Consider the following 26,506-nt stretch of genomic DNA (forward strand, 5'->3'; position numbering starts at 1 on the left):
ACCGAAGGGAGAACCCTGGGGTACCCCGATCGTTCCGAGAACTCACCTATCGCAATGATGCCCATGAGTTTGAGGATGCCGCTCTGCATGTTGTTGTAGTTGAGCATGATGTTAGCCAGGTGGCCGGCCAAAAGAGCGTAGACACCACCGCTGGCTCCCACCAGGCAGACTTCGGTGTCGAAGACCGAGGTGCCCAAGGAACCGGCCACCACTCCGGCCATGTAGATGAGGGCCACACGCCCGGAACCGTGGACCATCTCCAGAGGCAGGCCCACGACCATCTGCACGACAAGGTTGAAACCCAGATGAAGCCAACTACAAAGAGAAAAGCAGAGTTATTAAATCGTCAAAAAAAAAGACATTTTATTAGCGTAGAAAACAGATCGTTAGAAACCGGCAACGTCGCCAACCGACTGGGATATCTTTCCGAAGACGTTTTCAACCGTTAAGTCATAATCTATCTCGCAAATTGGCTCGAGCAGATTAAGTTATGAAATATCTGGTAAAATACCCTACTTAATCCGGTAATTGAACGTAAAAGCATTATTTTCGCGGTAGTTCTCCTAATTATATCACTTCCTTGTATAACTTTACGATTGTATTATCATTCCGAGAACGAGAATTATATCGAATTTATTGTTCGTTCGGTCGCCCGTCTCGCTCTACTCTCAGAAGGCCTAAGAATGGACGTAAAGCGCGGTCCCACACTCATTAGGCAACGGTGCACTAACAAATTGTTTCCGGTCCAAGTCCTATATTATTTTCGAAATCCACGAACGGTTTCCGGAAACGCTTGTGGAATTCGTTGAGTTCTGTTACGATTTAGGTTATAATATGACATGCTCGAACGCAATGGTTCAACCGAAAAAACTATCTTTTTGATGCCTCCAAAACCTTAAAAGATTTCATAAAAGTAAACGAAAATCATCATTAGTTTGACGAAAACTAGTTGGACCATATTAAACCCGCGCTTTGAATTCTAATGAGTCAGAATTCAAGTTCATTTTGGCCATTAATCCGTCTCAGCTGGCGTTGTCTGCAAAGAATTTTTCTCAACTGGACACATAGTCAACAAAAAAAGATGTTTAGGTTCTCTTGCGAAATTAATTCCGAGAAATTACCAGAAATACGGCGAAATATCACGAGGATGTAAAATAATCATTGTGTTAGACAGATTTGGCTCCGCGTGTTATATTTTCGTATACTTGCTATAATTAGAACTCGTCTTGATTGTTTTCCGTTTAATTAATATCTGCTATACTCTTGATTTCATAAGAATTTGAATGAATCATAATCAATCTTCCAGTATACAATGAAGCGTTTGGAATTTAATCTTAAAATTAGTTTTGAAGGCAGTGAAATAATTTTCTGTAGTCTGCCGATCCACTGTTATAAGAAACTTCCGCCAATAAAAAAAATCTAAAAGAATAAACTTAATTTCTTTTTATTATATCATTAGTTTTTTGTCGATAGTACTTCATCGAAAGGCTGCTTTTCAACGATTACATCAAATCGATTAGTCCAATTGTTCACGACAACTCGACAGTTCAGAGCCAATTAACCTTTTTGTCCTAAGCCGTTTAAGCTTTTTGTTATTGCCGCTTCACGGTCCGTGATTTCGTTAAGTTGCGGTCGCGTGCCGCTCGTTCTCACTTTCCAATCTACAACGACGCTAATTAGGTCTTAAGCGATCTCAAGATTCGACAGATAAACCACCCAAACAACACTCACCCTGCATGCAGCATCATGTAGAGCAGGAACCTCCATATCTCCTTCCTCTTGTCCGGCCTGTAGATGAACACAGAATCGATGGGCACCGGTCCTGCCGGATTCACCTCTCCCCTGACCACCGAGTAGTACACGAAGAATCCGAGCTGCAAAAAAAAACAAAAAATTAGACTTCGTCGCCTCGAAAATAGACCGTTATTAAAAGGATACCAACGGGCCATTACTATATATCAACCGCTCATCAAGGCCCCGAAAAAAGACGAAAATAAGAGAATAAACAAAGCGATAAATAACGCAAATAGCCCCGCCGCAGACGAGGAGACCGTATAAATAAAAGAAGAAGAGATCGATCCACCTCTTTGATCTGTCAACGGGGGGATTACGAAGGATGGAACACCGAACGTAAACGGAAGTGTAGGTATAGGCGAGGATGCGTTCCACGAATTCCTCGGCGCGGTAGACACGTGACCTCGCGGTCTTTCGTTGGACAGGATACGGAAAATTAGATAACGCTGTGGAGGATATGCGGCGCTTCGAGTGCAATTTTTCAATTATGCCGTTGGTCTAGATACGTTTCCGGATGGCGTCACCTAGTTAAGGCTCGTTTGAAGAAAATAAAACGTTTCCTCTTCGGACTGCAGGCTAAATTGAGTAAATGGTGGCCGCGAGATAAATGCCAAAGTGGCTGACATCATACCGACAAAAAAAGAGGAGACTATTTTAAAATTATTTATCGACAAGTTATAGCGCCTATATTACGTGTGAAGAACAGCAAAGAGAATCGTTGCAACCACTCCAATTACAGTCTGAAATAACTAGTTCTTGTTCGTGATGTTTATAATGTCTTTTGCACGGTAATCTCAAATTTTTACTTTGATTTAAATGAATTAGCTTTTAGCTAATCACTGAAAATGTATTTAGTATTCCGGATAAATCAGTTGTAGTGGGTACCAATTGGAGGAATAAGCATAAACAATTGTACCAACTACACTCTTATATTTAATATGCCTAAGTGGGTTATTTTGTAAAACAATATAGCGAAATTTGTCTACATTCTGTTTTCTCATTGTTGACAAAATTGAATGTATTATTCTAGAAATGACGGTAAGTATTAAGGGCGTCGGTAAAATCAATTACTGACGCTTTCTGCCTAAAAACCAATAAGTAAGACCAGATATTATACCGTAAGAAATAAAAAAGTTATATCGTGCAAAAACATTGTAGTGCCTCCTTACTTTCCATCCAGGATAGTAAGCAAGTTGTAAAACTTGAAATTAACGAATTCGTAACTTTGTATTCAAGGTAAAACCGCCAGTTTTGTCAATGAAGATCAGCACGTCTGGCATTTCTCCTCCCCCTTTGTTCTATTTCTGTGAATGTTAGGATTGCGGTAATTCAGATAAAATCCACGGCATCTGGCTCGTGGCACCCTCGAGCTCATTTAGGAAGTAATCAATAGTTCTTCTGGCGTTTCTAGATTCGGGGAAACGAGAAGCGGCACATAAATATACTCGGCGGCACGTGCTCTCTCCCAATTCCACCCTCTTCTGATTCATTAGGCCCATATGGTTTTGACTACCTGCGTCGGCCCATCGATCGAGCCCAATTTTCTGGCGAACGGTAGATTTGGATTCGATCTGCGATAGCCGCACGAAAAAAAAATACGACAGCAAAGATAATTTCGGCGAAAATGTTAACAAACTTTCCAAAATCTGAGTTACTGCATATTGTGTGAATTTTGAAAAATATTTGCTATAAATTAACAAGGAATTCTACAAAGGTCTAGTCTACTGCGTAAAGAAGTGCCTCACACCATGGAAAGTTGCTGATTCTAAGAGATACAAAAAGATATTTGGACAATTAAAAAGTCCCCGCTCTGATGCACAGATGGTGGTGCTGGTATTAAATCCATATGATTTTTAGTTAGTACCAACTTTCAAACGATACGTGTCAAAATTTGACAGCAGTCTGACAGTCACCTGGCAAGGTTATGGCATCGGTATTGGATCGTTTAAAGAATGAGATTATTAAAAAACAGCCCCATTTGAAGAAAAAAAGGTGCTGTTACATCAAGACAATGCACAAATCAATAAAAACAATGGCAAAATTGCATGAATTGGGCTTCGAATTGCTTCTGCATACACCTTATTCGCCAGATCTGGCCCCCAGTGACTTTTTCCTGTTCTCAGACCTCAAAAGAATGCTCGCTGGAAAGAAATTTAGCGGCAGAGAAGAAATAATCGCCGAAAGTGAGGCCTATTCTGAAGCGAAAGACAAATCGTACTAGAAAAATGGTATCAAAAAGTTGTAAGACCGCTATAATCGCTGTATCGCCCTCCAAGGCAACTATGTTGAATAATAAAATCGATTTTTGCCAAAATAATGTGTTTTACTATGGTAAAACGGGGACTTTTCAATTGGACTGTTAATTTGACAATTTTGAGAAAAGTAACTATTCATGTCCTAATCTTAATTTTGAGCCATGTGTTGACTGCGTCTACCCAAAGTACCCTCATCAATCCCTCACCGATCGCTCGTGCCCCGTAGAAACATCTGACGGCTTTCCGAAAACGCGGAAACTTTAAAATTAGCCGCCCCAACGGCACAAGGAGGGTCAAAACCCCCGGAATTTTGTGCATCTGCTCGGTTTTCGTAAACGTCGAAACCGGTCTTTAAATTTAGACCAGATCGGGTGGTTCTTGTGCCTTGAGAATTGCCAGCAGCGCTTCCTATTTATTTCTAGCGATGCGTGTTTGTTTTCGGAAGACGAAAAAAGAGATATATGGGATATAGGTACGATTGTGATGTGGCTGCTGCAACACTTACCTCTACTAGCGTGATGAGCAAGATGAAGACGGGAGGCGGCTTGCAGGTGTACCTGTCGGCGTAGTACTTCCTATCCCTGTCGTCTGTCAAAAACTGATCGGCTATTATCGTTACCATCCTGCTGAAACAGAGATCGAACATTAAAAAATTGCTGGCGCATGCAACGACGAGACAATCATGCAAGCATGCTTCATATTTCGATTGCACAAAACGAATTGCAAAAATCGAAACGTTTAAGTGTAATTAGAGCTTTAACCTCGCGCGGAGAGATGAATTTTCGGACAACCCTGTAGACGGAACAACTTAATTTCATGTGTCAAGGTTGTAACAGCTCATTACTCAAACGCAGACGGATGCCTATGGCGTCTATTTTAGAAGCAGGCGTCGGCCTCTTGTTCTTTTTGGCGTTCGCGCGTTCACGCTTTCTCGGCCGGTGCCAAAGCGGAGAAATTCGAAACGGAAAGGGATCGTACATACTTGCGAAATATTGACGGGTCCTCTGTTATCAGATGATAGTCGCTCTCCGAGGAAACCTCTCTATCCCGGTGATGAACGGCGCATTTGAAGCTTCTAGTCCTCTTGCCGGTCATCTGAAACAAAGCAGGAAAAACGTCAGAAATCTATTACAACAGAGTGGCACTATGCTGAAAAATTCTATGATCGCACCCCTCGAGGGAGGTTACGATCGGATTCTGTGGATCTGTCAAACTAACAAGAGATGAAATTCTATGATTATATTTATTCAGTTACGGATTGTATGAATCCGTCTTTGAATGAGGTTACGATAGTATTCTATGAAATGTCATTTTGACAAAAGGCGAAATTCTGTGAGTCATTGGAGGTGAGGTTATACGATTGAATTCTATGAAATTGACAAGTGAGCGAACGATTTCCGCCGGCCGATAAAGAAGGAATTCCGCGTCGAAATTGAAAATCCGCAAGCCATTGTAGCGACGGCATTTTAACCGAACCATTCGAAATGCTTCAACGGTTAGGCGCATAAATTTACGGGAACGTAGACTTCATCTGTGAAGAATTCCCATTTCCGTAAACGGCAGAAGGCCGCGGACCGAGACCACCGACCATTATTCTCCTCGACTCTGTGAATTCGTTCAAATACTTTTCACGCTCATAGAGCATACCGTTCGTTGATTATTCGGAGCCATCCTTCCATAAACTGTTAATTACTTTGGGGAGAATTGTAATTAGTACAATGGGATCTTCTCGGCATGCCGAGTTCCCCGTAATTAAATGGTACTTTCGAGAATTTATTCGCTTTCAGCGAATTTCTAGACTGAGACGCGGCTACGAAGAAAAAGGGCGAGTCTGTGGCCACCCATGATTCCCGGCCACAGAGAACGCATTGCAGAAGAAAATAACGATAACTCGAAAAAAGAAACAAGTAGTTATTAGATATTAAGAAGAACCTAAGATGCATAGAAAACATGGTGTTTCTACTTATACTATTAAAACTTTCAGACAAAACGGGAGATTTTTCAGGTTAATACCTACTTGATTTCGAGGGATCGCGTCTGTTTCAGATGGCGCATACATCGTTTATATATGACATTTCTCTCGATTCTCGGCTCTCGTGACCTTCGAGTATAGAACTATAATATTTTATATTCTATGCTCGTAACAATCTTCTATAGGTACTCTGTCATTATATTCCATTCATCTAATTGAAAATTCGATAGGAACTGAATTGTAATTTATTGTGAAAGTTTGTCAAGTCTAAAATCAGTATTTCATTTTAAAACGGCGCCAGCCAGATAGTGGGAATTCGAAAATTTCTGAAGAGCACCATCTTACAGAAGTCTGATGGAGCAAAACACCAAAGAAACAGGTGGATATCTCAAAAAGTCTGAAACGAAATCGAATCAGTACACATACCAGGAATTCTATGCAACTTAGCAGGTAGATACAGTTTTACTTCGAATTCCAAATCTATAACATTTATTACTCTATGACACAAACCAAATTATCCCGTCGTCTTTCCCTCTCTATGTTCCCTGACAGCTCCGACTCGCGGCGATTGAATCGTTTCTATAGTTAGTGTACAGTTACTCCATCTGTCGCAACAAACGAGCGTTCTGTACCGCGCCGAACGATTTTTTTCGCATTATTCTATGCACCGCCGAGAGAGCCATTGTGTTCGAGAATCGTTTCCCATCGACTACGCTCTTTATCGCAACGGATTTGCATTGGCATCTAGGCGATTTCTGATATAGAAAATTCAATCACCGTTACGGTGTGTCGATACACCCGGAATCGGGAGCAGTCCGCTCTGAAAACTCCGGTTACACTCGCACCTCCGCGTGATACCAACGGCATGACTGATCACGGGAATTTCACCATTTTTCTGCCATATCCCGACTTTAGTCGCTTAACACTTCTATCTCTCTGCACTGTGTCCGTAAAGTATGGAACAAATTCATTTTTAGCTGAACAGACCATTTTAAGAAATAATCTTGAAACAACTCGATTTTTGATTTTAATTTATTGTAGAAATAATAATCTAATATACAGGGTGAATTACTTTCGAGTAATGACGTCTTCGTCTTTTTTTTTAAATGGAACACCCCCATTTTGTCTCAATTTTCCGATTACTCTAGCTGAGCTGATTCCAAAAATGTATCACATGTTGATTCCAATTGGTACAGGGTGGACAAAATACAATAGTTTTGTGTGTGGTCATTAAGTAACGCTCAATATTCTTTATTAGTTAAATTAACAATATTATCAAAAATACTTATTGTCTAGCGGCAATTGGTTTGAATGTTACACCCTGAAGTTTGTTACATTTTTAGATTAATAAAAATGAGCTGCTTCCAAACATGTTTGGTACTTTTGGTGTAGCAGACAGAATATAAAGGAAATTATTTCTCATTTTTATACATTTTTATTAATTTAAAAATGTAACAAACTACAGGGTGTTACATTTAAACCAATTGCCGCTAGACAATAAGTATTTTTGATAATATTGTTAATTTAACTAATAAAAAATGTTACGCGTTACTTTATGAACACACACAAAACTATTGTATTTTTGTCCACCTGTACCAATTGGAACCAACATGTGATACATTTTTGGAATCAGCTCAGCTAGAGTAATCGGAAAATTGAGACAAAATGGGGGTGTTCCATTAAAAAAAAAAAAGATGGTGACGTCAATACTCGAAAGTAATTCACCCTGTATATTAGATTATTATTTTAAAATACGGTAAATTAAAATCAAAAATCGACGTGTTTCAGGATTATTTCTTAAAATGGTCTGTTTAGCTAAAAATGAATTTGTTCCATACTTTTCGGACATAGTGTATGTTTTCATTTCCCTACTTACGTCAAATTTGATAGTTCATGTTGGGGACAAAATTCGATTACACAAAATAATGTCCCTCAATCTATGATGATTACTCTGAGGTTCGTGTGAAATCTACGAGATCAGAGCTTTTTTTACGAAGTTCCATATTATAATTAAAATAATACTTAATTTGAAACATAGATCGACTTATCCGAGGAGTTATTGTGTAAGGTCGTACGAAGGGTATTTTTTATCGTATATTTTCAGAATTCTCGTCGAGTCGGCCAGACGTAAATGCATGCGATTCCTATCGATTGACTGCATCTACCTCAATCGCGTGATAGCAGCGGCTATTTTGGCACGAACCAAAGCAGGAAAAAAAAACAAAGACGAGGTAGGTTCGTAACGACCCCGTGGCTCACACGGTTCACGTTCACACGGCCGAAAGCGGAGGATGCGAGACGTCCGAGGGTACGTCGGCCGGCCGTAGGAGTGTTTTCGGACGTTGTGAACGGTGTTTATTTGCGGTAAACCAGAAATTACGTCGGTACGAGAGGTTAACTAGAGGCTGCAGTTCGGTGGATGGATCAAGGAGGCGCGTTGCTCTGTTGTTTTTACCCGGCCGGTTCGTATCAAATGTCTACTTACCGGTGCTGCATGCGGCCCGAAAAAGGAAAAAGAAGAACGCGGCATCTGCCGCTCGATGCACCGGCGATATCAAGGTGGTCGAATCCGCCAAGCGAAATCGGAATAAATTAGACTTAGCGCGCGGCGTTTTGTGAGGTCCTCGGAGAAATAAACGTAGATAGAGGGAGCATAATAGGCAAGTTTTGTCCCCAACATGAACTATCAAATTTGACAAGAAGCGCGCGGAAATGAAAACATATCAGTGATACGATATTTCACTCAATTAGCGAGTTTCTCCAAAAAGAACGCACTTCTTATGTCCAATAGTAAATCAACGTTTCATATCAACTCAAAATATATTGAAATAAATACATAAATATATCAGAAATTCGGAAAACAAACTTCAAGATCGTCAAACGACGTGAAACAACCGATAACACTAGGAGAGCAAAAGTTGCCAAACCTTGGATTTCAGCAGGTAGATACAGCAAATAATAAATATTTTGTTTATTATAAATTCGACAATTAGGAAAAATATCGGATTCCAAATATTCAAATTTGCATATTTAATCGGGAATCACTCAAATAAATATATTTCATTCAATATAAAATACATTCATAACGATATAGTAAAATTGTGGATTTGAAAATATATCACAATCCGACAACGTAATCTAACCATGTTGGGGACAAGTAAAAATTGCGTATACTCCCTCTATCTATGTTTATTACTCTATGGTCAGGTCTCATCGTTCCTTCAATTTGACATTCGGGTCATAGAGCCTTAAAATCGCTTAAATCCGTTACTAGGACGGCTGATGTCGTTACCCAACGGGGCAGCGTACCGTAACGTCGTCGTTATTACAATGTTTTTTCCTTCGCTTCCAAATTGCATCAGCATAGCGGAGACACAAAAAGAACGCGCGTATCCGGTATACATGAGCTGAAACAACAGGCGTCTAACCTTGCCTTTACTAACACATATCCGCGATCAGATCGGCAGAACGAGATAAGGACGATTGTTTTCCGTGGCGGAAAATAATATAGGCGTTTCATTCCATTCATTCTTGTGTGTGGCGCATATATCACGGCAAGGTATATCGGATTTATGCAACGTTACCGGATTACATAGGAGTCGAGGTGTCGAAGGACGAAAGGAAAGGCGGTTTTCGCAATGACCGAAAGAATCGTAGAAATAGATTATCGCTTACACTACGACCTCCAAGAAAAAAAATTAGAGAAGCATTCATATTTAGTCGAGAGCTTTTGAGCACTCACTTGTCATTCATGGGCTTATTACGCCCTTAGATAAGCTTAACTACGGTAGAGCGGTGTGACTTTGCCGAACTGCCTAATATTTTAAGTTTCACTTTGTTTTCGTTAAGTTGGCAACATCTTACAGAATTCACGAATCGGAACCTTTAACCAGCCTATATATCTACATGTTGCAACAGTCGCAGTCGTCTGGCGTACTTTGAATGGTGTGCTGTGGTATGTTATGTGAGCGGGTAATTTTTCAACGTGGGTATATATGCGAAACACTAGGAGTTGTGCAGAAGATATGGCGAACGGTACATCAAAAGATTTTAAGCAGCTTACACTACATTCATTAAACGTCACGTTAAAAAAACTGAAAACATTTGGTTGAGAGGATTTCGACATTTCGGGAAATTTTTCTATTGTGGCCCTTTGGCGAGAGACTTTGCCATATAGCAGGTTTGTTTCACCTGTTTTATTTTGAAGCACTATTATGGGTCGTCGATACAAAAAGAAGTTGGATGCAAGGAAATACATATAGTGATTATACGGAAAAAACACTAATCCGAGCAATCAATGCAGTTCGAAATGAAAACATTTCAATACAGACAGCTTCCGAAGTGTACAACGTTCCCAGAAGAACTCTTTGGAATAAAATTAACAAAAGACATATGGGCGAACCCGGAGGCATTAGTGCACTAACATATACCGCCAGCACTTCATTAAATTGCCATAAAACGCATTTTTTAAGGCATTGGCAAACTCGCACTGATTTGCGGGTCACTTGGCCAAATTTTCAAAAATAAAAAAAAAGATATTTTCATCTGATTCTAATCACAGCAGTCGATAACTAAAATGTTAAAATTAAACATACTTTGCACGGGACTCATTTAACAAAAAAACGAAAAAGTTACACAAAGAAAACTATAAAAAGTTGTGCAAATTCACACCGCTCTACGGTACAATTCTGTAGTATCCGAGGGCGCCATTTGGCGCATTAATAAACCAGCGCCTAATGTTTATATTCAAGATCCGAAACCATTCCTTGAAATTTCAAGTTTCCAGGTATTTCCCGGTTCTAAAATCAAAAAGTAAAGATATCTGACGCAATGATAACGAGCGCTCAAAAAACCAATCGAAACTTCGAAATAGGAGCGAAACGTCCGCTAAGAAGCGTAGAGGAAAGTGAAACCGATGCCGAACCGTCGTGGCAATGAACTCGCGGCCAAGTGCGATCTTTTCATAGCTCTATTATTCACCGACAGGTTATTCTAGGCATTCGCGGCGTTCCCCAAGACCCCCCCGGTCGCGACAGCACGTTGCGAATTTAGAATCCTCTCGCGCCGCCGTCGACGTACATCAGCTGATTCAGACGCCGACGACGTCGCCTTTGGACCAACCTCAACCTGAAATCCGTCGCGCCGACACTCTCATTAACGGAATACACCCCAACGGCGGTCATAGAATTGGTTAAAAAGATAACACAACCGGTTTCTGAAAAAACTCGAACGGAACGCACCCCAAATATGAGCGTCATAGAGGAAACGACGAGATGTTGCCAAAACGCGAATATAAATCAGGCAATCAGCCGAAAGATTTTTATGGTTGCGATTTGAGAGGGAAAAAATCGAAGAGGTGAGTAATAACCGGCATGGTAGGATCGGGTAAAAAACTGGAAAATCTGCACACGGGAGTCGCTCGTTGTCCAATTAAGAGTGGCTCATAACGAGCGGTCGGATTCAAAGCAGATCGCGCTAATAGCCTAAGAAATCGGATTTGCATTTACACATGTCGTCGAGTCTCCGTCTACGGTTTTTCTACGAAAGGCGAAATAATAAAAAAAAAATAACCGTTACCTTCGACCACGTATGTCATGTTTGATCGGCGAGACCGCTCCCACGTTTGAACATAGTTCGGCCGATGATGTGTGTGTGAGAAGCGGGATACTCGGCTAATTGTCGATTCTCATAGATTTCCATCGTAAAGATAAAGGAAAAACGATTAAATTTCCGTTGTGAAATCTCTGAATCATCGGCTGCATTACTATACGATGATCGTGGAGTTGACGGAAAAATAGTGCAGCGTTTGACCGAGATAAGATCTGTACAGATAAAACAAAAACGCGTCGAACTATTCAGCTTGATACTAAGTAAAATCGTAAATAGGCATAATCTGATTAGAGAGAAATTTTCCCGCTCCAAATTACGTTTTACCCCTAGAATAAAGATAGAAGGAACGGAAAGTAAACATTTGTGCTCGATCCCGAATACAAGAGAAATGGAAGTTTAGTGTCGCCAATCACAATCGAGCCAGCCGATTGTGTGTGCGAACTATAGACGTGGAGAATCCTGATTTGATTGTTGAATGCTTTATCAGGAATCCTTTTTTCATAACTTCACAATAGCTAAATCATTAAACTGAGAAAAACATTGACCCCTTTGAAACACGAAAGAATTTTCATGAATGAATCACATTGTAAATTATTTTTGAGCATAAATTGATGATTTCGAAATTAATCAAATTATGTTACGCTACTGCTATAGTGTCCCGTCAAACAAGGAGTGACGAATGTTGGCATCAAAACAAATGCATCAGTTACAAGGCGATTTCCATTCCTTCTTATTAATGGTCTAAGGTTTTATCATAATTTCAAATTTTATCGAAATGAAAATCTGCAATTAAGAGTAGAATGTCAATTTGAAGACTAAACAGGGTGGTTTTCAAGATAACCTAAAAAATCATAAAGAATCGACATGAAAAAGTAAAATAACGTATTTCCGATGAAATTCCCGCTGACCATAGAAACTCGGCGCGCACAGAGCGATCGAGTTCTTCTTTTTCGGGCGACGGCCTCCGCCGCCGTCGGCCTTCGGGTGCCAGAGATAAATTGGAATATGAATTTTAACAACTTCATTATTAATCGATTGTCTGTCAAACGTCACTTTACGGGCCGGTCGGCTCGGCGGCGATCAATGTTTCAATAAATCAAGAGGGCCGCGCGGAGCGGTGGTCGATCCATCGGCGGATGCCGTGAATGATTATCCGGTAAGTGGCGCACGACGGGGGGCGGCGGCCGAAACGGTTAAAGGGTAACCGAGCCCCCGACGTTCGGGAATTACATCTACGAGAGTCGGCATTGGCGTAGACAGGTCATATTCAGGTCAGATTATAAACGAGCGCTTGAAAAATCCGGACTTGACGTCGATGTATTTTATTCAATGAATTATGTAAAATTTCCAAATTCCATTCTAAGCAGATAAAACAATAGATGAAGCTCAAACCTGAGACGCATAGAATCCCTGGTGTGTGTACTGATTCGATTTTATTTCAGACTTTTCGAGATATCCATCTGTTGCTTTGGTGTTCTGCTTCACCAGAGTTCGGTAAGGTGGCGCTCTTCAGAAATTTTCGAATTCCCGCTATCTGCCTGGCGCCGTTTAAAAATTAAATACTGATTTTAGACTTTACAAACTTTCACGATAAATTACAATTCAGTTCCTATAGAATTTTTAATGAAATCAATGGAATATAATGACAGAGTAGGTATATAAGATTGTTACGAGCATAGAGTATAAAATATTATTGTTCTATACTCAAAGATCACGAGAGTCGAGAATCGAGAGAAATGTCAAATATAAACGATGTATACGCCATCTGAAACAGATGCGATCCCTCTAAATCAAGTGGATATAAATCTGAAAAATCTCCCGTTTTGTCTGAAAGTTTTACAGGTATAAGTAGACACACTAGGTTTTCTACGCATCTTACTCAAACCTGACGTGGATGCTGAATAAGTTACTTTTAAAGTTTTAACAATTCTTCGTAGAGAGCTTTTCGCATGACCACTTTCCAGTGAATTTCTGAAAACGCGAAATAATTCATCATAGAAATCTAAAAAAACGATCAATATCGACGTTTTTGGCAAAACATTTTAATACCAAGTTCGTGTTCTAGGTACAGTTTAAAACGTCGAACGATCTGAATATTTTGTAACGTATTACCACGCGATGGGAAAGCCAAAGCACCCCGCTCCAACAAAATCGCATGCAGTTACCTCAATGACATGTGGTCTCGTACCACATTGGTACACGACTGCTTAACGTCCAATTTCACCTGATAATCGTCCTCTATGGCGACGCACCAGACCATAAACTGCCGATTCCCGTTTCGGTGAAAAATTAACTTTTTTTTTCGTCTTTCAAGTTCGGCCCGTTTCCGCCATCGACGTTACGTTTTGCCCGAACTGATTGACCCGCCGGAAGCGCGATCGGGTCCCACGTTAATGAAACGGAATGAAAAAGCTCGCGCGGAAAACAAAAGGCGCTAGGCTCTTAGTCTTAATTCTAATGGAAAACAATTCCCATAATTAAGCGGGCGCAAAAAAAAAGAGCACTTAGCCGGCTATATAGAGTGGATAATTAAAAGCAATCTCTCGCGCGTACTCTACATCTTCCACACACGGCGCGATCTGATATTAGAAAACGCGCTGGTCGTGAGAATCGCGACAGGCCGAAACCAAGAGGTGAAAGGACCTTCACACGCCGGGTGAAGAAATTGGGGATGTCCGTAGGTTTCGGAGGCAATTAAGGCAAATGGCCGAGACGTGGGAACGCGACTTGATATGGGAATCGGCATATTTCGAAACGGCGAACATATCGGTCTTAGAGATTAATTAAAATTGTATCCCACCGATCTGATACGTATATGCACTCTATGACATAATTAAATCGGACTGCTTTCTCTTGATTACCTCCAAAAGGTCCAGACCATCAACAGCGATTATTATATAGAGTTATTGGATCGTTTAAAGGATGAAATCGTGAAAAAACGGCCCCATTTGACGAAAAAGAGGTGCTGTTTCATCAAGACAATGCGCCGTGTCACAAATCAATGAAAACAATGGCAAAATTGCATGAATTGGGCTTCGAATTGCTTCTGCATCCACCGTATTCTCCAGATCTGGCCTCCAGCTTCTTTTTCCTGTTTTCAGACCTCAAAAGAATGCTCGCTGGAAAGAAATTTAGCGCCAATGAAGAAGTAATCGCTGAAACTGAGGTCTATTTTGAAGCGAAAGACAAATCGTAATAGAAAAATGTTATCGAAAAGTTGGAAAATTGCTGTATCGCCGTCGAAAACAACTATGTTGAATAATAAAATCGAATTTTGTCAAAAAAATGTGTTTTACTATGGGACTTTTCAATTGGCCTGTTAACTAGGACAGTTATTTTTCGGTTATCTCAATTTTAGAAGATCCACCTGAACAGGTCAACAGAGGTTGAGAAAAAACTGGCGTAAGTAGAGAAAAATTTAAAATACCAAAATTATGTAGGAGCAGAAGAAGATCCCGAGTACCGACGCATCAGCGTCCTCTTCAGACGCCCGTCAATTCTATTTTTGCGGCGTTGTCTTGCACATAGCGGCGTTACCGGCATTCTTTGTCGTCTGCTCAGTCAACGACGCGACGCGATTAATGTCAAGCGGCGACGAAAAAATAAAAATGGGGTCCGAACCGTCTGTCGCTCATTAAAAATACGCCAATGAACATAATTCGGGCAGGTGCCACGCACATAAAACGCCGAACGAAGAAACAGCGGTGAAATGTTTTGACCATACACTCTCGATATTATCGACCGTTCAACGCCAGAACTACACTTTTTTCATATATGTTTTGGCTGAACGTCCTCTCTAGAGATACTATTTTTACGGGCAATTGTCCCTAATTGATACGCGCGTTTAAAAATAGGGATGAGTGAAAGCCGTTCATCGGCGTTGTTTGACAGACGGTCAGAACTGCGATCTACTGAATGTAGAAAACCGACAAGGTACTTAACTAGCTCGTGAACTAACGTTTTTGATGAAAAATCGCAGGTTGTAAGTTCTACCATTTTAGGTGACAGTTCGTGCAATAAAATCAGTGATAATCTGAAATGTTGCCGTTTATAACTAGGTGAAATCGTCGAAATACAGGTTAACAACCATTTCCATAATTCAAGATCGTTAGTTCGTTGCTTATTCGGGTAAAATATCAGTTATAATCATTCAACTCAAAAATTATTAGCAATATCAGAAATTCGCCAACTGACGAATACTATGACAAAACTTAATTCGTAAGTTCTACCATTTTAGATCGCAGTTCTGGAGTTCAGAACACTTGATAAAAATTGAAATGACTATATTCTGAGGCAAAACGATCGTAAGTTCTACCGTTTTAGATCGCAGTTCTGCGATTTAGGAAATTTAATGAAAAACTGTAATGACTGTATTCTTACTGAGGCAAAATGATCGTAAGTTCTACCGTTTTAGCTCACAGTTCTTCGGTTCAGAAAATTTAATGAAAAAATTGTAATGATGGTAAAATTGTAATAATGGAAAAACGATCTTTTTGGATTCGGGCTAAACAACTAAGTAAACTTCTGTAACTGACGAAGTGGTTGACGAAACTAGTCCGCAAAGCGGCCAGACGACATCACTCGGTCCATCCCGTCGTCGGTAAAAACCGACAACACAAATTATTATGCAAAACCCCGTCTAGGTCAACAGTCTGAGCGCGGTGGGCGCGCGTGGGGCCCCCTATATGTATACACAACTAATAAAACGCCCCCGCATACGTCACTTTTTCCCACGGCCGCCGTGCCCAGCCTCGTACCCCTCTCACCCTCCGCCCTGCCCCTTTGGACCGGCGGCGCAACGAAGAGTCAGAGGTCACTGCCATAGCGCCGTATCGCTCTCACCTGTGACGCGCATTTCGTATGAAATTTATCGCCGCGACGATACCGATGTTTGCACGGGTCGCTTTATCGCCCGGGACGCCGAGGACCCCTTATCTGACAACAACAGTCGATCTTTATCGGCGCCGACGATAACAAAAAAATGGGATTCCTACGAGATAACCTCGTCTTGAAGTTGAACCCGATTATAGCGGTGAAACGCGTCAAAAATCTTTTAAACGACGAGATAATTTCGGAACACACCCCCTTGTCAACCATAGAAAACTTCCGTCCGTCTATGGTCAGCAGAAGCACAGAAATTCAAAACCGCTTCTGCGATTCCAATCGGTGAAGAGATAATTTCGGAACACACCCCCTCGTCAACCATAGAAAATTTCCGTCTATGGTCGGCAGAAGCACAGAAATTGAAAACCGCTTCTGCGATTCCAATCTCCATCGGCGGAACGGTCTTCTTCGCCGAGAAGCACCTGTCCCCCTCGGGCAGACGGCGTTACCACACAGAGTGGCATTTTTTACGTTCGCGGTACAAATAGGCGAGCATAGACGTTCCTCTCGTCTCCGAAGCTCGATGGACTCGCACCCGTTTCACTTTCGTCGCACACCGCGATGGAATTCCACCTAACCGGCGGGTATCTGCGTAGTACACGACGTGTCTCCGTCTCCCTCTAGCGCAGAAAACACAGATGTTGGCACTGCTGCACTGGATTCCAGAAATCGCGCTGGAATGCGGTTGGATTATCGCGTGGTCCGCGCGGAACCCACCAGCTGATCATATTTTAATGAGGAGGGAACCGGCACCGGTTCCGAGGCTATGGACGCCGATCGACGAAGATTCGTGCTGATTGACACTCGATTCTTCTATGGTTTGAAAATTTATAACCTAAATGTCATACTGACAACTAACATAGAATAAAATGCAATTTTGTTTTCTATGAATTTCGCATTCACAGAGATGAAAAACTGAATGACCTTCAGTTGATGTCAAACTGACAGATAACTAACCTTCAATGAATGTCAAACTGACAGCGAACATAGAAGAATCGAGGAACAAAGAATATAATAATGTCCTCATAACACAATTCCGAATGGGAGAACTCCGGAGAAGATCGGAGAGAGGCCCCCATAGTGACCAATATTCTCGGCACGTCAAAGCGGCAAGGTTCGGGGTCAACGTCTGGCGCTCCTCGCCTAAGCACACACACGCGGAGATGGGTATCAGCCCCCGCAAAAGACAATATTTGTGCCCATGACAAGATATTATGGCTTCCAGAGCCGTAACGTGTCGGGCCTACCCATTGTCGAAATATCGAGTCGTGGGACTCGTCTACAACTCCCACATGGATTCCCAAGGAACTTATCGAGGCGCATTACCAAAAATAACTGGCAACTTTGGCGTGGAATCCATTTCGGGAATATTGAAAACTTTTTTCATCGAGGATTCGCAAGAAAAATCTATAAGAAAGTATATACAGCGTTGGCAAAAGGTAAGTTGCGTAGAATCCCTGGTACTGTGTGTACCGATTCGATTTTTTTACAGACTTTTTGAGATATCCACCTGTTGCTTTGGTGTTCTGCTTCACCAGAGTTGTGTAAAGTGGCGCTCTTCAGAAATTTTCGAATTCCCGCTATCTGCTTGGCGCCGTTTAAACATGAAGTACTGATTTTAGGCTTTACAAACTTTCACAATAAATTACAATTCAGTTCCTATCGAATTTTTAATGAAATGAATAGAATATAATGACAGAGTATAGAATATTGTTACGAGCATAGAATATAAAATATTTTTGTTCTATACTCAAAGATCACGAGAGCCGAGACTCAAGAGAAATGTCAAATATAAACGATGTATGCGCCATCTGAAACTGACGCGATCCCTCGAAATCAAGTAGGTATAAATCTGAAAAATTTCCCGTTTTGTCTGAAAGTTTCACAGGTTATTTAATGAGCTATATATCTTCCACTTATTCATTAATTTGGTGAGACAATTTTTAGCAATTGTAAAGCAAAATCGCGCAAGTCTTAAATGAGGACATTATACTACTTTCAATTGCCAACCGAAGGTCGATGTAGCAAATTCCCAAAACTACATCAAATCGATCGATTCAAAACCTTAAGCAGGCACCGAGAAGTCTCTTAGGAAGTTTTGAAACTGTCCCGAAGCAATCGTGAGTCACGTAACTCGCTCGATAAACGGTCGTCCGACCTCAAAAACGATGTCACACATCAGCAGAAAGGCGGGCGAATAAACGCTCGCAGCTACGAAGATAGATCGATGGATCTGGCGGCTTCCAGTCTCAGACAGGCACGAACACGAAAACCGAGTACGGCATTGAAATTCCCGGAAACGGTGACGCCTTTGTCTGGCCGCTCTGGAATCTCCCTGTCGAGGCCAATTCGATTCGGCGACGTTTTCGGACGCGAAAATTCCTTTGACGTAAGGAATTTCACAATTTTTCGAAAACTGGTTTATCTTGTGACAGGTGGAGTCTCCATCATTATCGTTATGATGTGATACAGTTGATGAATTTTAATTTTTCAAGTTTTTTTTCCTGGCCAATTTAAATATTCGGAATGTGTTATTTTTTTTATGATTTTTTGTATGATAACTAACTACATTTCTAGGGAGTCATCAAACCAAGTAATTCGACATTTTAACCAACTATTTGACTCGAAAATGAAGCTCGTGAAAAATTACATACTTGAGCTTTACTTGACTTGATTTTAGATATTAATTGCTTAACTTGATATCAAACTACTCGATATTACTTGAGCTTGATATGCACGCGTCGCACGGCATATATTTCTGCAATCTCGTGCGCGCTTAGACTAAACAAGGGGATTCCTCGAGCGCCGAGAGACTCAAGCGTTCGCCAGTGCGACTTTATTAGTAATGTTCTCACATTTCTATGAAATCTATTGGAAGATTCTGGTAGTTTCAGAAATATCTTCCCAAACTTGGCAACAACGGCCAAGGATTTTTTATCAACGCCAGCATCTTCAGCTCCTGTTGAAAAATAATTTTCCAGAGCTCCTCTTACAGTTACAAAAACCTGCAATAGATTAGGCGACAAATCTATAAGATGCCTCATGTGTCTTAGATCCTGGATGGAAAATTATAGAATCAAACAAAGCCTGAAGGTTTCTCGATATCAATAAACTTTATTTTTATGTTATTTCTTATTTTGTTATAATTTATAGCGATTCAATTCACGTTGTTATTTCAAAAAAGTCGATATTTTCGATGAAGTCAAGCTCAAGCCAAGTAGATCGAAAATCAAGCCAAGCCGTGAATCCCTATACATTTCAGCTTTGTTGTGAATTGATAATATTTCAACCAAAACGTTAATTCTGACACCTTTTTCACACTCTTCTCAAGATTGTTGAAATGATTTCGAAACAAAATCACGAATAACTTACACACTGAAAGTAATACAATAGTTTGAACGTGTTCTTCTGTTTGTCTTACAAACAGTGACGTCACGTGCTATGAATAACTTTCAATGTCACATGACTAATGGATAGGTATAACTTCACGTTTCTATTTTTCGAAAATATAAAGCGTTTATCTATTTTATATTTTATCAAAAGCCAACTGCGCTCTATTGCTACAAAAAGAGATCAAGCGGTCAGAACAAACCATATACCTAACGACGTAATGCCTAGTTCAAACGCGGCATGGCTGACACGGTAGCCCCTAATTGGATGTCGCGTTACCGAAAGGGCTTATCTGACGTCGTAAATCGTCGCGACGCCATCTGATACCGTCGGGGGACACCGAGATCTGACCATCTGGGGCACATACGTGGTCCATCATCTTTGCCCGTAGGCCTGCACGCGGCTACCATACACCTATATATCCTAACGAATATGGCAACAAACACGTAGGCAGGACGGCATTTGGTAACTGTTCGAAATTTCGACGGTGTGAACGTACCCACGAATTATCCATAGATCATGACACAAACGGACTCGCTATCTCTCATCGATGGATCCGGTTCGCACGCGGATTCGTATTATTGCTGAAAACGCTGTCGCAACACCTTCGTCGGCGGAGGTTTATCTTATAAGAGTTGCGACATCAAGGCGGCTGTATCATATGGGAAATCGAACCCTCGAAGAGCCTCAAGAGATTCCATCATGCAATAAAAAAAACGTAGAAAGTTAAGAAAAGGTCCTATTCTATGGTCCACATCAAGTGACCTTGAATTTGACAAGTCCGCCGAATGAACTGACATAAATGTTCTTGTCTTAAATTTGGCAGAACTGTAATCTATAATTTTGCAGAATTTCAGCTTTATTTATTTACGTAATTAATTTGTTTATAGCGTTTCATTTTGTCAGTTTATTTCAACTGTGTTTTTCAATTCACTTCGTCACAGATTCTATTTGATTCTGCGTTTTTGCCACTTTGAAATCTATAAAAAAGGTGTATAGTTTCTTTATATTGATAAAAACTTGCTCCTCTTAAAGTCCAGCAGTAACATATTGTTGCAATTAGATTGGATTCAATTAAAATGTTATTTGCAATTGCCATACTTATTAAACTGCCAATACGCAAATAAAAATTGAACTGTTTTGGCTTCATGAATATTAATCTGAGGAAAACTTATTTGATCTTCGGTACACTTTGATTTATTGACTCAAATTTGATTTCCTTCAACGAGAATAATCTGTGCTATATAAAAACAAGCTCCAGCTTCGTTGTCAAATTCTTGTTAGACTAGTTTGTTCTTGTTGAAACTAGTTCTTATCAAAATGATCAATCATTAAAAAAAGAACTACTGCAAATGTTGCAATTATTGGAATTTCATGTACTGACCGGAAATGTTACGTAATTCTTCAAATATAAGATTTACGAAAGAAAAAATAATGTTACCACCGTATTTCCCCGATATGACTCCAGTCGATTCTTTTTCTTTCGAAGTCTTCGTGGCAACCGTTGACGTACGTACAATATTATTGCGATTTTGAAGAAGTCACAACAAATTCGGTCGAATTTTTCCAACAGTAAACCTCTTCGCATTTCTCTGTGTTCCACTGCGTACGTGAAAAAACGCATTGTTCCCTTCCACACCCTACACCGCGAAAAATCCCGCATATACATACATTCGATCGTGAGAAACTCCGCTCAACTCGTATACCCAAATACTCACATACATGCACACACATCGATGAATCACATATTGCCATGCATGCCGGACGTTTGTTCTATGGTCTACCTTGCCCGAGGGGGACCGTGACGTCACGTAGTTTTTTACACCGTGTCGGAAACTGTACGTGACGTGACGATAGGCATTTTCGACCGATTCACCCCGGAAACGCGAAGCGGGCCTAGGCGATTGTGTTCTGTTCGCAAAGACGCTTCATGAATGAAACGTCCGATGATGGGCATCAGTTATTGTTATTGTTAATTTCGAAACGTGTACGGCTGCGGTTTCGAACGTCCTTCAATATCAACGATCGGGATTCTATAAATAGGTATCTGATGAACGATAGGTGGGTACCTATCTCTGCATAGATCGGAAGATAGGTGCCTGTACTCCGTTTTGAGTGGGTATTCTTGTGATATCGATCTTTTTTGAATATCGCGATTTTTAGGTTTTTTACAGGTTGAAGATCGGCGCCAAATTACGTACAATATTTGGAATTTTTCCCAGAACAAAGGATGTAATCATAATTATATTTCCTTTCTCGACTACACAATTCACCATTGTATATGAATGTTTTATTCCATGAAAAAATCACATGTAACCCAAATTTGTATAGTAGGGAATTAAAGTATGTATGTAAGTTCATTTCAGATCTTTCATGATGAATTGAATTTCGTTGTCTATTAAAGGAAAATGTCAAATACCTATACCAAATATCTGATTATATCTACTCGTATCATTATTTTCAATAAGTATCGAATAATCTCAGTATAGGTATTTCAATGTCAATTGCCAAAACATTCAAACTCCTCAACGGTCATCCAAAAAAATCAAATTTGTAGATACTTATATCCATCGTAGAAACGTCCGATAAAAAAAATACTGGTCGATATCATAAAACAAATTACCTACGTAAGATTAACCTTTGGATAATAAATAAATCAAATGAATCAAATCATCAGTTTTTTAAACTTTTTCGACGAATTCAAATATAATGATCTTATATAAAATAAAACGTCGATTTTCCAACGATTTTCGAACATCACAAATCTGATTAGATTTGTCGCGGTTATTCCCAATAAGAAAGTAGGCAGGTATTGAATAGTCATAGGAAAGGTATTTCAATGGTTTCGCAATGTTTGAAGTCCGCGTCTATTCTTATTAGGTATCACAAAATATTACCGATAAAATCTGAAAGATTTATATAAGAAATCTAACAACCTCCGAAAGAAATTTGTTGAAAGCTACCTGTCTGTTGATTGTAGAGTCTAAAAGATTACGTATTTCTAGGTGTAACGGTGATACTTTCCAACCTAATAATACATTGAAAATATGACGTCAATAAACATTAGCATAAAAGTTAGAATTCGAAAACCGCTGAAGATCCCTAAAAAATCGAAAACTATAGCGAATATACTAGAAACTCACCCACATCTCGACAAAAACTGCACCTTGAATGAAACTAAGGCCAACGATATGAATAAACTATTAATTGACGTTCTAAATTCGGTTTTGTTTTGATTATATCTGATAAAATGCAAATCTAATCTATGATCATTGACTCACAACAAGCAGGTCTAGAAACCGAGATAATGAGTGCACCTCTGATTCAATATTGGAAATTCATATTAATTGAATTCGCAATTTTACTTGTCGGGGTTTCCTAATACAGTTCTACTAGATACCGTACGGAAACAAACAGAAATCACGGGAATAATCATAAAAACAACAAACAAATCTGTTCAATTGCGATGATAAATCAACTTACACATTTGCGACGGCAATCTGGTATCCGAACTGATCACAAAAAACAAATGCACAATAATTATCTCGGGAAACACAGAAATTCGATAAGCGGAACACGCGAGCTGGGACTTGTTTAAAACGCGCAACACTCTACTCTCGATGTAAACTGCCAACTGAACCGGTAACTGAACTGACTTGCCGTTTTGGTGCAAGAACTAGAGTAGGGAGGGCCGTCATCCCTACCCCGCGTTTCGCTATTCCGGTTCACCGTTTATACGAAGCGCGCAGCGGGATCTTTCTTCGGCTAGCTATGGGTTTTGCTACGCTTTGCCGCTACGCCGAAATGGGTCTTGGACGGTCGACCAATGACTGGAGAGTACCGACCGTCAGGAGGGGAAGTGGGCGGGCCTAGGCGATTTATTTGGTACAAACTGTTTATCCTATCTTGTCTGGCACGGCTGATTTATTTACAAACACTAAATAGGGGATTTACACCGGCCGTGCAAAATTGAGGAATTGGTATTTATTGGTTTCGGTGGCATTCCTTCACGGTTTAATCGCCTCGAACGATCGGGAATCTGTTTAGTTCATCGCTTTTTGTTGTTGTTTAGGTTGAGGGGAAATTGGGTTAATCGATTTAAATATAATCGAATGAGTCGTACCTGTTGGGAAATTGGGTTTCGTTGAAATTCGTGGTTTGATTGTGACGTTATCGAGATAATGAATCTTTGTTTCGCAAGGGTTTGATGCAACCCGGATAAATTTGACCGATATTTTGACAAAGGCGCAATTATTCACTATAGCATTCTCTAGTTATAAAATAATTAATGATATGTCGTAAGTCGTTGATTAAATCGACTAGCTAGGTATGAAATGGGTAGAAACAGGCTCATTAATTTTTTAATTCGTTACAACGGCAGTTCGAACTCAATTAAACAAAAATTAAAACACTTAACGTACAAGATCTCAGACTTAATTATACTTATTTTTACGACTAGGAAGATACAACAAATAGGTAACGAACGAATCAAGGTCTACAATTACGAAACAGAAAAATTCCTAGCGGATAATTTACAGCTATTTGGTATTCGCAACGCAGGTCGCAGTGTTACCACCTCGATAAAAAAAAAAACGCCAAATTACGCCCTTCCATTATTCTAGACAGACAAATCGACAGAGATAGGGTCGCAGATAAAGGTGACTGTTGCAGAATAAAATAATTATTAACGTCATCCCAATGTTGTAGTTGTCGTCTATCTGTCAACACATCTAAATGGCAGATGCTGCAGGAGCGGAGACGGCCAACTGGTCCAGATGACGAGGGATGGAATTCGCAAAGATATCGTGATTTCAAGTGGCAAGGAGTTCTTGGTTTTGATTATTAAACTGGTGAACTCCAATAGAATAAAATGATTAAATGATGTAGTTTTATTATACTATATCAAGCGATAGAAAGTCGATATTTATGTGATCGAATTCTAAATAAGAATCAATAGTCCCTAGTAAAAAAGTGAATAATAAACATGACGTTGATTATACAAGAAAAAAGCGGTTACACTGCATCAACTGTATTCAAGGCATTTCCTTGTGCAGGAGTGGATCCATAATTAAGATGCAATTTTTCGAATTTTTCAATGACTCTATAACATTTAATCTTAAAAATATTAAAAACTGTGCTTTTCGAAAAAAACGTTGAGAAATAATAGTATGTTCTGAAAAAAGTTGCAGAATAGGCTCCTATTCCAACACGAATGCGAAATTCGAAACGCACGAGTGTTGGAATTTTGTTCTGCAACGAGTATTAGACGGTATTTTCTCTATTTCAGTCAAATTTTGTGAAATGTTGTCGACAATCAAAGAAAAATTCAGATTCTACATCCAAGTGACTTTTGTATTGTATCTTGGCAGTTGGTGTGACTGTTACGAAAATTGACAGATTACGGAATATGAATTTGAATTGTACGTTTCGAATTCTGAAATAATTTATAATTACGCATTGAATTCGTAAATTATGTCTGACGAAATCTATTTAACACCAATAGAATTAATAGAAATTGCGAATAATGTTGAAAATCATTTCATTGTATCCAAATTATATTATATTGACAATACGCTCTATTAGTGATGACGTCACTCAACACCATTTTAGTTCTCCTGTTAGTGTTCGGAATCCAAACAAACAAATTGTCATTCAAATTAGTACGTTGTCGTTGAAGAAATTGGCTTATTTTAATAAATAAGATTATTGATGGAACGATTTTACTATTAATTGATAGACAGAAGGAACGAGATTAATGCCAGTATAAGTTCTAACTTGAAGTACAACTAGTAAACACGGCTTCATACAAAATCTGGGGAATGATACAGGATTCAAACTTACTGGTAATAAACTCGTTCCTTCTGTCTATCAATTAATACTGAAATCGTTCCTCAAATACTCTTCTTTATGAAAATAAGCCAATTCCTTCAACGACACCGTACTAATTTGAATGACAATTTATTTGTTTGGATTCCGAACACTGACAGAAGAACCAAAAAGGGCGGAGTGTGACGTCATATTAATGAAGCGTATGAACTCATTACGATACTGAAATACAGAAAATTATGAAAATTCTGATAGTAAATTTGGATTATATTTAAATACGTTCTTCATGCTAATTTCGTATAGGGAACTCTTCTGATTTAGGATGAGTTGTAAGGCATAACTGTTGACTATTTGAAGTTAAAATCGTAAACCCACGTTTCATTTCATATTACAATGCTTTTTCTGGATACGTGGTCTGAACTGATTCGTTCTAGAAAGTTTTCAGTTATTCAGAGGTATATTTGATATTTTAGTTTGCTATTTCAGTTTCCTGGGTTTTAGAGGCACTAAAATTTGTTAAGTTCCCAAAACTTTTACTTTTATAAGAAGACAACAGTCGAAAGTCAACTAGGCGTATCGGCGAATAATTCGAACGTGGCCCAGTTGGTCGACGAGGGGGTAGAGATGAGAGGGATGGATGGGCCCGTTCGGCGATCGCTGTCAGCAGGCGCCGATGGTGCGATAACAAGTGACGAACGCGCTGCACCCATGCCTCCCATGTTATGAATACAAATATGCCCGACATGTCCATCCGCGGGACGACGGTCGTAGATCA

At 39.9% G+C, this 26,506-nt stretch overlaps 1 protein-coding gene across 3 annotated transcripts in view; it reads right to left on the reverse strand.

Moving 5' to 3' along the window:
• Positions 1–26,506, reverse strand: part of LOC123683325 (protein rhomboid-like) — a 101,818-nt gene that overhangs the window by 7,949 nt on the left and 67,363 nt on the right. For 2 of the 3 annotated variants that reach the window (XM_045622295.1, XM_045622294.1), the window contains exons 5-8: positions 5,032–5,144; positions 4,555–4,675; positions 1,732–1,874; positions 47–315 (exon numbers count right to left, since the gene is read on the reverse strand). In XM_045622295.1, coding sequence (XP_045478251.1) covers positions 47–315; positions 1,732–1,874; positions 4,555–4,675; positions 5,032–5,144 — 646 coding nt within the window. The remainder of the gene's footprint in view (positions 1–46; positions 316–1,731; positions 1,875–4,554; positions 4,676–5,031; positions 5,145–26,506) is intronic. The other variant, XM_045622296.1, reaches the window with a different exon arrangement.

Source organism: Harmonia axyridis, chromosome 6 (genome assembly GCF_914767665.1).
Source record: "Harmonia axyridis chromosome 6, icHarAxyr1.1, whole genome shotgun sequence".
NCBI lineage: Eukaryota > Metazoa > Arthropoda > Insecta > Coleoptera > Coccinellidae > Harmonia > Harmonia axyridis.